The 12,967-nt window shown below is 39.8% G+C and overlaps 1 protein-coding gene across 1 annotated transcript in view; it reads right to left on the reverse strand.

The window, feature by feature from the left end:
- The window catches only part of ENTPD7 (ectonucleoside triphosphate diphosphohydrolase 7), a gene marked incomplete at its 5' end in the record, with an annotated part of 36,030 nt that overhangs the window by 2,960 nt on the left and 20,103 nt on the right, over positions 1–12,967 (reverse strand). Inside the window, 6 exons of the mRNA XM_084245419.1 lie at positions 182–267; positions 2,461–2,785; positions 4,961–5,127; positions 6,689–6,822; positions 8,259–8,315; positions 10,665–10,768. Of these exons, the coding sequence (XP_084101545.1) occupies positions 182–267; positions 2,461–2,785; positions 4,961–5,127; positions 6,689–6,822; positions 8,259–8,315; positions 10,665–10,768 (873 nt within the window). The remainder of the gene's footprint in view (positions 1–181; positions 268–2,460; positions 2,786–4,960; positions 5,128–6,688; positions 6,823–8,258; positions 8,316–10,664; positions 10,769–12,967) is intronic.

Genomic DNA, 12,967 nt, shown 5'->3' on the forward strand with positions numbered 1-12,967 from the left:
TCAAAAAAAACCAAAATCTGAAATAATCAAATTATCCTTTAGTATAAAATCCAGTCTGTATTATTGCTGACCCTGTCTCCTTTGTAATCTGTCATCCACATTTTGTTTATTTTCTTATATCATTGTTAATTCTTATCCACATTTTAAGGCCACATCTAAGGGAGAAAAGGAAGTTGCTTACTTGAGTCGATGTTCATCTGCATGCGATGAAAAGAGACCGTTCTTGAATCTCTGCGTTAGCACTGACCAAGCCATGCCACAGTAATCCTGGAACAGCCAGAGAGGCAACTTGAAGCTGCAGGCAAACCTGGTAACTCCCCCACAGCCCCAGCTGTTCCATTTCTAAAGTTAATTGTGGGCTACTAGTTGACAAAGGAAAACAGAAATGATGTTTTCAACGGCTGTGACAGGGCCTGTAAAATGCAAGTCCCAGAACTCAGACCTCGGGGTGACTCTATTCCCATCACCTTTGGCTCTAGTATAACGTTGACCTGACATAAGGGCAGGATGGCACGGAGCAGGTTCTCGATGACCTGAGCAGACGGGTGAAGGAGGAGAGAGTGCTGGAACCCTCAGTGGCTTTTGCAGGCTTTTATTGGGATTTTACTGGGTACAGAGCAGGCAGGGGTGCTAGGGGGCGAAGAAGCTGGCAAGCCTCCACGACCCCAGCAAGTCTTCACTCTTTCTGGGCTCTCTGGTGTTCTCTGGTGGTCTCTGCTGCTCTCGTGGTGCTTCTCCTGCTTCTCTGCTTCTTCTGGCATCCCCGTGACACCACCCTCATAAGCCCAGCCTTAGCTCTGATGAATCCCATTTACATATGCCCATACCCTACTCCAGGTGCCCACCATTAGGCAGTATCTTTCATTAATCCTAATGGCGGGAGGGAAGAAAAGCCTGATATTTTTTATCTTACCCTACACCTGACTTCAGAGAAGGGTTGGTTGGGGACAGAACTAGCCACATCAAAAGATAACCAGAGCTCATTCTACTCTACATAGGCAGACAGGAGCAGACAAAGCAGATGGAACAGAATTGTCAAAGATCTATTCTTGGCCTGTCCCCACATTATGATTCTCACCAAAGAAATCATTCCTTTCGGTTTATTCAATGAACTAACATTTCCTGAATGTCTACCATGTGCCAGCTCCTATTCTTACTGACAGGGGGATCTAGCAGTGAATGAAACAGACGAAAAGTTCTGTCACCATGAAGTTTATATTCTAGTGGTGGAAGGCAGACAATAACCAAAAGCATGTGCGTATGCACACATACACACACACACAGTGTGTAAGGTGATATAAATGTTCATGGGCAAAAAACAAAGCAGGAAAGGGAATAGGTAATACTGGGGAGGGTTACAATTTCATATTGGGTGGCTGGAGAAGGTGTTGCTGGGAAGATAACGCTGGAGTCAAAGTTAAAAAAAAAAGGGAACAAAATCATCTCTTTTACCCAAGGAAGACAACATATGAAACCAATAGGGACTTGGGGAAACAATAACTTAAGCCCTTTGGGGCTTAAGGAATTAGAACTTAAAGTTTTAAAATGAAAGGAAGAGTCAGGTTGTGGAGTTAGGGAGCGCTGGATGCCGAAAAGTGGAGATGAGGGTATTCCTGAAAAGAGCAAATACAAACCACGTATTCTCAATATTTCTAAGGTCTTGCCTTTAGGGGAACAGAACACTACACATACCGCTAATTTTATTCTATTGGAAGTCTTCCACCAAAAGAACCCTACAGAATTTTAAGAAAGCAGAAAGTAAAACATAAAATGTTTGAGAGGATAGATTCTTCCCATAATTTACTCTGATCAGAGATATTATATGTATGTAACAACTCCAAGAGATGAATCTAAATTAACATCTGAAAAGCTAGCTGAACCTTTGCCTGTCCAGGTAACTAATGACTTTGGCTTATAAGATGCTTAAGACTCATATATATTCTAAGTGAATTCTTCCTTTCTCTGCATTTAAAACTTAAACATTGCTGCCACTATCATTGCTTTTTGTAACATTTTCCTAATATTCCATATCATTCCACTTTGGCCTCTTAATAGCACAAACCAAGACAGTGAAAGTGAACTGATGCACCTGTATGACATTGTCTCCTAAAGTCCTTACACATGGGAACACCCAGTGCAGGGAAGAATAGCTGGAGATGCCACTTTTTGGCCACAAACATTAAAACAAGAATATTGGAAAGTTCGAGGAAATACCACTAGCTACCACAGCAATTTTGGACTTAGGTGATGATTTGGGTGACGGGAAAGCTGGGTTTTATTACTTGGAAGGTTCTTTAACTTCTCAAAGTTCACTTCATCATTTATATAATGGGACCTCAGGGCTCCTGAGAAGGACCCAGTGAGCTCATGCATTGAAAGGCCTTTGTACAGTGTCTGGCACAAGTTAGGTGCCCAATAAATGGCTGCCGCTGGCACGGCTCGTCTTTATCATGAACTTACCTGAGCGGCCTTGGCAAACGTCGGCCCGTGGTAGCGGCCACCGATGCGCAGCACGTCCTCTGTGCAGTAAAAAAACTCGGAGAAACCGTAGAACTCGCTGTTGTTGAAGTCGATGGGCGACTGGTAGATGCCATTCATGGAGGCCTGGCTGGTGTTGGGGCGAGCCAGCAGGGGGCTCAGCATCGCCCCACAGGTGGCCCAGTCCCCTTTCCCACGGATGTGCAGGATCTGGCTGTTCCTCTGCACCACATCTGTGAGCCCCACAGGCAGGCAGGGGTCCAGGAATGGGTTGTCAGGACTCAGACCTGTCTTCTGGCCCAGCAGCCTGTCACAATGAGCAGAACATAAGACAAAATACATCACTACTGTACCCACCTTCACTAAGCAGCATCTAATTTAAGAAACCTGGTCTAAGAAAGTGCCGCACAGATACCTCGTCATCTTACATGACACACCTAGAGGCAAGAGCGGAGTATTACATGCAGTGATTTTACTGAAGCAAATTCAAGTTAGCCCAAAGACGAAAGAAAAGAAAGAGAAAATGTGGCTGTGATCAACTATTCAACTTTATAGTCAACAATGGTATTTCCCAGCGTCTGATGAAACTGGGTATTTGGATCTGCGGTTCTCCATTCTTTATTCCCATTTGCCTCTTAGAAGTATAAAGATCTCACCAGGCTGACTGTAGTTCCAATGTTGTAAAAACCAACTGGAGGAAGTGGAGTTGTAAAGGCTGGGAGTCTCTCAGAGAGGGGGCCTGGTGGGGCTGAGGTGGCAGTGACGGGCATAGTGACAGAGAACAAGCCAGGCTCGGAGCAGAGCTGGGCGGGGTAGTAGGTTTTGATTTCCACCATGGCTGTCACACAGTTCTATTTTTTTAAAAGTCTGTGCTCACCAAGCAACAGTACTCTCATCAAACAAGAGGTAAATACACAGAGCTGGCCAATAATGGAAATTAAGTGGAGATAAAATAACTTTGCCAACTGCAACTAAGTCTTCATCAGCTCCTACACAGACAGAGGTGAAAGAGTAGACTTCCTGGGAGGAAGATGCACCCACAGTGTGAAGGGGATGGAAAAGTAGCAACACAACAAAATGCTTTGGGGAACCTATTTTAAGGTGTGACACCAACTGTAAGGAAAAGAGCAAATCGTTACTGAGACGAGAGAACCATCAAATTTTGACATCTCAGGAAGCACAGGTTTCTCTAGAGAGCAGCGGCTACACAGATGAATAATTCATCTGAATTAGGTGACTTGGCTATACAGCAAGAAAAACCAGTGCACAGGGAGAATTTACAGGCTGGTGAGCTCTGTTCTGCAGAGAATAGAAGACAGAAGGGTAAAAAAGAAGCAGAGAACAACAAAGAAAGAAAATGGAAAAGGAAGTAACAAGAAGCTTGAAATTAAAAAGGCACAGAACAAAATCATGCATGGGAAATGTTCATAGTAACTGTTCTTCAGATGCCCCAGGGCCGGCGGGAGTGGCCTGAGCACCACAACCCAAGCAGCATTTATGTGGGTTTGAGAGTGTTCTCAGAATCCCAACACAGTGCTTGGTTTTAATGCATGCATCAGTCATCTAGGGTGTATCTCCCGAAGCACCCTAACCCTTAGTAGTTGAGACTAGAAAAACAAAACTTCGGAGAAAATTTTTTCTTTTACGTGCTCCTGTAAGACAATTAAATGCTGTAGGGAAATTACTACAAATAGGACATACCATACCTCTTCAAATTAGTATTTATGAAAAAAAAAGGGGGGAGGGTAACAATTTTATGGTGGAGAACTCTGCAGTCTATAATACTTTCCTTCAGTGTGCCCAATAACATAAGTTTAAATACTGAAAAACAAAAGCCCCAGGACTATTACGGCCAAACAACTTCACGTGGTACCCAAGTAGAAGCATCAGTGATCAGTGCAGCTGGAGAAACACTGGACTGGCTGAGAGATTAATTCAAAGGTTAATTCTGACTAAGCATGTGTCTCATTTTTATGTGGAACCTGACTTACTCAAAACACACAACTTCACTGTAAGCCAACAAACATATCTTGACACTTCCACGCAGAAGCTGGTGCTAAGCTACGTTCTACTGCACATTTTAAACCAGCACTAAATTCACCTGACTTGATCCCATCATGTCTGAAGTGGGACATGGCAAGAGGTTATCACAATAAGCTGCTGTACTTTTGATATGAGTTCTTACAACAAGGCTCAGAACTCACTTGCACCCAGATCAGGTAAGAAATTGTTACCCCCCACTTTTTTTTCCCCAGAAATACTAATTTGAAGAGGTATGGTATGTCCTATTTGTAATAACTTCTCTACAGCAGCTAATTGTCTTAATAGGTTCTCTAAGAGATGCTACCTGCCCAAGCAGAGGTGTTCAGGAAGGAGGAGGAAGAAGAACACATTTATCTTAATAGGATGTGACTATTTCTTCCTGATATCTGTAGCCTGATGACATTCTATTTCAGAAACACAGAAGTCATATCCATTGCACCTGTTCTTGCTAAGAGTTTCATTCAGCACAAGGTCTTCATAGCGCTGCCGGGCATAGTTGCCCCCAAAACCCAGGAAGGTGGTGACATAAACCCTATACACATGTTCTGTGTGCTGTGCATCACAGCCCAGGTTGAACTCAGCCAGCAAGATCTTCGCAGCTTCTTCCTGTAAACAAGGAACAAAGAAAAAAGTAAAAGTTAGCTGATTTCTGGGAAGCAATGACATTGCTAAGACACCAGCTTTCCTTTGCTATGACACTCCTGCAAATACCTTGGTGGGTGCTTTTATCTTCATAGTATTACCAAGCAAAGCCAAAGACATAAAATAAGACTGCACACAAAAGAATAAACCAGAGACTAAATACCAAATTAAGAGACCAAAACCCTGTCTGTAAATTATGTAGAAGGCAAATCATTACAGATGCTATTTTCTGATTTGCCAGTTCTCTAACATTGGAACGGTCTTTTTCATAACCAGAAAAAACATGCTTTGATTAGAAATATTAAGGAAGATAATCATGAAAACTATTCTATGGCTTTTTCTAAAGCTATTCGAGTAGCTCTCCCCTTTGCTGTGACAGATTTGGGGGCTGGTAAAGCTCGATACTACTGCACCTCCAGTGAGAAGGTGCTTTGTTTGGGCTCAATTGATTCCAGAGATGGAATCAATCATACCCCTCAGTTCCTGGCCCAGGTAGATGGTCAAGTCTCATTTTTGTTTTATTTCCTTTTACCCTCATATTCCAATAGCCATCACCACTCATGGGTAACCCTGCTATCATGCTTAATGTATAATATTTGTTAGTATGTATGGCTGCAAAATGGGATTATCGTTTGGAATGTATTTACATTTAATTTACAAAGATGCTATCTTGCCCCGCAATTCCACTCTTATACATATATGCAGGAGAACAGAAAACTTAGTTCCTATGAATGTTCATAACAGCATTATCCTTAATGGGCAAAAACTGGAAATACCCTAAATATCCATTCACTGACAAACACAAATAAGATGATTGTTGCTCAGTCATAAAAAAGAATGAAGTGCTGACACATGCTACAGCACGATCACCCCTGGTTCACATTAGGTTGTGGCAGTCACGGTTTCCTGGCAACAAGCTGTGTATGCTGATGGTAACAAGATTTTGGGGCAGTTTAACATGTCTTATTCCTTGCACATCGTAGGCACTCAAAATGTCAGCATTTCTTTTTAGTCTCTATGATGAAATTTTGCCCTCAAAATGCATTCTAGTCAAGAAAGAAATATTAGAAGCACAAGAATGGAATCATCAGGAAGGAAAGGGAATAACAATGTTCATTAACAGTGTTCAGGAACAAGGATGTGTCAAATGTTGTGTCAAATATGCTGCTCTGCCATTACGTGCATTATCATGTGTAGTCCTTAGGCAACCCTAGGTGGTAGGCCGTATAACTATAATTGCTAAAGTGTCTTAAACATTTATTACCCGTGGGTTCATTTGTTTAATGCTTTATACTCCTGGTGTTGTTTCATCCTTACAACTTTATGAAGCAAATACTGTTATTCTTCACTTTTTACATATGAAGAAACTAAGATTCTGAGAGGCAGCCTACTTAGGAAACACAAGCTAGCAAGCATCGGAAAAACTACTTGGACACAGATGAGTTGTTCTAAGTCCAAAGTCTGTGTCCTTCCTTCTCAAATGGTTGCATTCCTAGCAACTGACATTCCTTAAAAGGTAAAATACCTGCTTTGGAGGAAGGACAGTGGTTGAGGTAGGAACTTCGTAAGCAATTTGGAGAGAGGCTCCTCCCATATCCAGGATCCCCACTGTCCGTCTGCGTCCTGATGCCAATTCCTGGGGAGCTTCAGCATCTGATTCTGATTGTAAATAAGGGAATAGAAAGGATCTAGTAATTAAAAATAAAATTTTAAGTCAAAAAAGAAAAAGAGCAATCCCTTAAAAAAATCGAAAACAAACTGAGAGATACTAATTGTATCAACTATGTGTTACCGAGAATTAGTTCAAGTGACTTAAACATGGACTTGTGACTATATGTCTTGTAGAATATATCTTAGTGGAAAGGAAACAAATATCTTAAACCAGTGTCTAGTAGTTTTATTGGTAATAATACTGGTATTATTTTTAAAAGCCATTAATAGAATAAAGCAAATAAATATTTGTTAGTAACTTTAGAATACTCAGCAAAGAGAAAAAAAGGATATATATAGGTATAAAACCAAGAAATTAAGCAATAACCTTATGATCTTAAATATGACTTGGAAATACCACTATGAATAAATTATTTAGTTTCATTTTTCTAAAAATACATATTTCCTAGTTCTGCCCATTGAAAAGGTCTAGAAGCAATGGTAAACCAACAGCAATGAGCACGCTGGTATCTAGACCACATCTCAAAATATCATTTTCCACTAAAAGAAACCTGGGCTCTTTGAAAACTTGGCTAAGACCAGGTCGAGGACAGGAAAGATACACAAGAGGAACATGAATGCCTTGGTGTGCCAAAGAGCAAGAGAAATGTAAGACTATAGATGGGGTCATGTTAAAAGGGCACGAGAGGCAATCTGTAGGTGCTCCTCGCTGACCAATGATGGCATAACGTGAGTACCCAAACTGCGAGGTGGTATTAAACCATGTTACAGACCCACAAAGATACAGTCACCCAAATCCAGAATGTGGCAAAATCATCTGATCAAGAGATGAGGTTTTTTTTTTTCACTTTTTTAATGACTAGTTTGAAGAAAAAGAGATGGAGGTAAAATTAACTCTTGAATATTATAGATTTAAAGAGACATAATAATCAAACAAAATTTGTGATCCTTGCTTAGAATCTGATTTGAATAAAACAACTACACATGAGTATTCTTGAGGAAAGTATCTACTGGGCAGACAGTTAATACATGATATTATAAATTGCTAGTTCCGTTAAATTTAAAAATAGCATAGTGGAAACGTATTTTGTTTTGTTTTATGTTGAAACTCAGTGTCTGTTAGAAATAATACCAAAGTACATGAAGATAAAAAGACATGTCTGGGGCTTATTTCTAAAAAGTCAATAGGATTAAAATCTGTGTTGATTGTGGCTAATGGGTTTGCACAGGTTCATTTATTATTTACTTTTGTAAATTTTTGGAACTGCCCATGTTAAAAAGTTAAAAAGAAAATTAGGACTGGAAAATGAAACAACATAAATATTTAAAAAGTAAGCAAAACCACTCGAAATTAGCACTTACATGCAACTTAAACCTTCAGCCCTTAGTTAAAGAATTGTCCTAAGAAGGTAATAATTACTCACCATCCTCATGGTCAAATCTTCCCAAAACGAAGTTGATTCCAATCCATGCATAAACCCCTAAGCAGAGAAATACAAAAACCTTCGCTGAATTCTCTTCAGCTGTACCTTACAGGCCCCACTCCCCAGGCCTGCTCTCCCGCTCCTTTTCTTGGGAAAAAAAAAAAAAAAAGTGATGATAATATTTTACTCCACACTCTCAGTGTATGAATCTAAATTCATAAATGATTTTGTGAATCATTTATGTGATGTTTTTCCCTTTGAAAACTATTTGCATTTTCTAAATCCCTTACAATGAATAAGAATTAATAGAAACAAATGTCAAACAATGGAAATCATGGCACTCTGCTGCTGGGCAGGATGGGATAAGCAGCACACCCCACAGCGTCTCCCCACCGATGCAATGATAGATACAGGAGGGGACGTGTGTGCTCCCTCCTGAGGATTCTGAAAGAAGATGATATTGGGCACACTGGCACAGAGATCAGAAGTTAAAGAATGACCAAGCCAATAGTGAGTTTCCCACTTTTCCCTCCTTCAAATCTTGCCTGGTCTGGACCAAGTGGTCCAAGACAGGTGTAGACAGAAAGAACTTTAAGACCTTGTTTTCTGTTCCAAGGGAGCAGAGCCCTGAAGGTTCAGAGAGTGGGGGAAACAAGAAACCCCTTGCTTTCCCCCCCTCTATCTTGTTCTCTCCTACTAAGCGAGCCTGCAGCAGGGGAGGTGGAGATTGGGAGGTGCCTACAACTCTGAGGGATATAAATCCTCTCTGACCAGAGGAGCTAGAGCCTCAAGAGTTGGGGCAAGTGCCTAATGCTTTTGTTTCTCCCTGTGCCCTCTCCCACTTGGTCCTGGTACCACATAGTCATGGAAATGCATGGCAGAGTGTACAAATTAGAGCTCTGGCTTTCTGACCAGAGGACCATAAAAAAGGACCTGAGAAACCAGAAAATCTTGGGGAGACTGTGGAGAGGAGGTAATAAAGTGATGTATGAACTCCTGGGGTCCCCTCTAAGCTACCCATGCATGGATCTAGCCTGAATGATATGTTAAAGGTTCTGAGAACTGAACTATGAGCTGGAAGTCCCATCTGGATGGCTGGAACCTGCCAAGGGTCCTGATTGGCAACATGGGACAAATCCAAAGAGTAACAGAATCACAGTCCACTGAAGGAAGACAAGCCTGAACTCAAGGCCTGAACTTAACCAGGCCAGCTGTCAGCCAGAACATACAAATCAATATCCTCCTTATGGTTGATGTAAGACCCAGCGTCTCATGACATATTATTCAAAATGTCCAGGATACAATACAATTCCTGGAAATTCTCAGCTCACAAGGGAATAGATGACCTAAAGGTGCCAACCCTGAAGGGACAGAGATGCTGAAATGAGCCAAAATACTGAAACAGCTACAAAATGACAAAACAAGAACAGTGTTACAATGACTGGAAAGACACAGTCTCGTTGAAGAATTAGAGTATAAAAAAGAAGGAAGTGGAAACTTCAGGACTGAAAAAAGCAACACTGCAATTCAAAGAGGTAAGTCTTTTCCCGTATGTGTACTATAACTAGTGAACATAAAAGATCTTTTTTTACAAAACAGGAACATATTTCATCATGTGGATCACACTTGGATCACAGGAGAAGACGTTTTCAAATCTATCCCAAAACTACAAACCCAATTGGGTGAGCTTTTAAGAAAGTATCAATATTGGGCCTCCCTGGTGGCGCAAGGGGTTAAGCACCGCACTGTGAAGCAATCCGTAGCTTCTGCAGCAAGAGTTCGATCCCCAGCTGGCCAGGGATTGCGAAGCAGACCTCTCCTGTCTTGCCTGCTGCTCTCCTCAACAGTGTATTTCAGTAGATCTGCCTGTTCTGTTTCCCACTCTGTCTCTGGTGAATCTTCACACCTCCCCCCACACCTCTGGTCTGTACCCCACTTCTTGTATGCATAAATAAATTTTAAAAAAAAAGAAAGTATCAACATTGCATAGTAAGTACAATATAGAAAGAGCCCAGAACAAAAGTAACTTATCCTGACTATTCCCTAAAATTAAAGTGCCCCCTTATTTTAATCATTTGATTTACAATTTAATTTGGCAAACTCAGTACAACTCCTAGATGTATGTATGTTTGCAAAACTATGGCTAGCTAAAGATCCATTATGATTCACCACTGAATATTAACATATTCTTATAAAATAATATAAAATATTAACACATAGGACAAAATAAAAACAGATATAAAAGTATGACTTCTAAAAGCATCATTCTAAAACAGGTCCAATGCAGGATATACAATAATCAAACTGTATAGCAGGATCAAGAGAAGTACTGTCAGAAAAATAAAAATCAGATAATAAAACACCCCTCAACACTAGTGAGAAAGACCCCCAAGGCCCAGTCAGTACCTTCCTGCTTCCCAGAGATCACTTCTGCCTGAGACTGAGAAAAGAGGAAGTCAAACTCCAGGGGTAAATCTTTCACTAAATCAGTTAAGATAGCCAACTGCTTCCTACAAGAAAGAAGAAAAAAATCCAGAAGTTAGTCATTAAACTCTCTTCTCACAAACAGCTTTAACTTGACTTTCTACTTAGCCTGTTATAACCGTACTCTTCACCTACCTATCCCCCACCTTCCCATCCACTTATCCACCTGTTTCTCCTTCGTACCCACTGTGACTCCAAAGGTTTAAACTGCTCCAAGCACAGCTTCCCACTTGAAAGCCAATATATTACTTTCCTTTTATACAATGTTATAATACAAGGGTGTGAAAAGATGAGACTGTGGTTTCAAGTCTCTCATGGGTTGAGTATGAATAAGTCACAGGAAACTGAAGCACGGTTTTATGATCTATAAAATCAGTATAATTACATTATTCCTCACTACTGTGAAAGGTAGCTGTTAACTGAGGAACACAATCTCATTCTCACTCTCACACGATACAGAAACAACGCCTTATGTCATCACACAAGAAGCACTGTGAGGTCCATAAATTTTTATACAATCCTTTATATAAGCTAGCAATTAATTTTTTAATCTCCTTTTTCATATTCCAAGGGTTATTTTTTTTTCCTTTATATAAAAGGATTATTACTTGAAAAACCCAGATCAGGATCAAATCCGAAGGTCATAACAATGTTTGGAGCTTAGTATCTACAGGGTTATTTTTCCTTTAAAATTTTATGTTATCAATATTATCAGACAAAGAAAAGCAAAGAAGCAAAGTCAGAAGTAATCATATAAATTCAGAGAAAATTATGGTTAAAAATATGATCAATGACTTGGGATCTTTCAAATTATTTACTATCAAACTATTCTACTAGTTCAGACAGTTGTCAGCATGACTTAGTGAAGAGAGTTCTTAGCACTTCAAAATAATAATCTTCCAACATAATGCCAAGTATAGTTTGTAAAAAAATTCATTGTTAGATATATTAAATTCATGCAATAAGAATTTCACATGGAGAACACCCTATTGGATATACTTCTAAACTAAAAAAAAAAAAAAAAAAAAAGAAGGCTTGCTGGTTTTAGTGACAATATGGAAGAACAGATGCCAACATGCATTGCTATTTGGAATGTAAGTTATGGGTACAATGTTTCCAAAGGGCAATCCAGGATTATATATCGAAATTTTTTAATGTACATAACCTTAAACCAACCTATTACATTTCTAGAAATCTGTTGCACAGAAATCATCAGATAAAAAATACAAAGAAGAAGAATACTGCAGCATCATTTATAACAATGAAAACCCAGAAATAACCTAAACATATGCTAGAAGGAATTGGTTAAACAATTTACCGTATATCCACACAATGAATGGTAACACTATACTGATGATAAAAGAAATGAGGTCAACTTATAGCTACATGTACTGACATGAAAAGATGGCCAATGTCTTTTAAGTTCTAAATAAGTTAAAAACATTATACATAATATGATCCCAATTCATGTTAAAACAAAACACTTCACATACTGTACAGAAGATAGAACTCTCATTTTCTAAAATTCAATCTTTTTTTGATTGAATTGATTTGTTTGATTCAAATCTTAAAAGTTTTACAAAAAAACTTTTAAGGAAAGCTTTTTTTTTTTTTTAATAGAGGCATGTTTTATTTATTTATTTATTTGTTTGTTTGTTTTATACATGCACTGGGTACAGTCAGAAGCACGGGAGGGTGAGAGAATTCACCAGAGCCAATGCTTGGAGCAGAGCAGGCAGAAGGACCGAAGTACACTGCTGAGGGGAGCAGCGGGCGGCAGGAGGGGTCTGCGCGCCATGTGGGACCCTCCTCCGGTGGCCGGGGAGCAGCTGGGGATTGAACCTGCGCCGCAGAGGCTGCGGGCAGCTTCGCAACCCAGCGCTCAACCGCTGCGCCACCGAGGAGGCCCTGTTACAAAAAACTTTTAAGAGCAAAACATTGGCATTATAAAAAGCTGGGTAGCTGATTCATTACTTCATTCTCTACTTTTATATACACTTGAAATTCCCCATATAAAAAATTTTTTTTTTCTTAAAAAGCACCTTGTATGGATTACCTTTGTAACTTTTTAGGATTTTTTCCCATTACAAAATAAAAAGGAGGTGGAACAAACTCTGTTAATCCAGGCCTTTGGCAAAGAAATACGACCTAGTGCTTATAAATTCAAAACACAATGATTCAAAACCATTTTGAATATTGCTCACAATTGCAAATAAATTAGCCAA

This window comes from Talpa europaea (genome assembly GCF_964194135.1).
Source record: "Talpa europaea genome assembly, chromosome: 10".
In the NCBI taxonomy this organism is placed as follows: domain Eukaryota; kingdom Metazoa; phylum Chordata; class Mammalia; order Eulipotyphla; family Talpidae; genus Talpa; species Talpa europaea.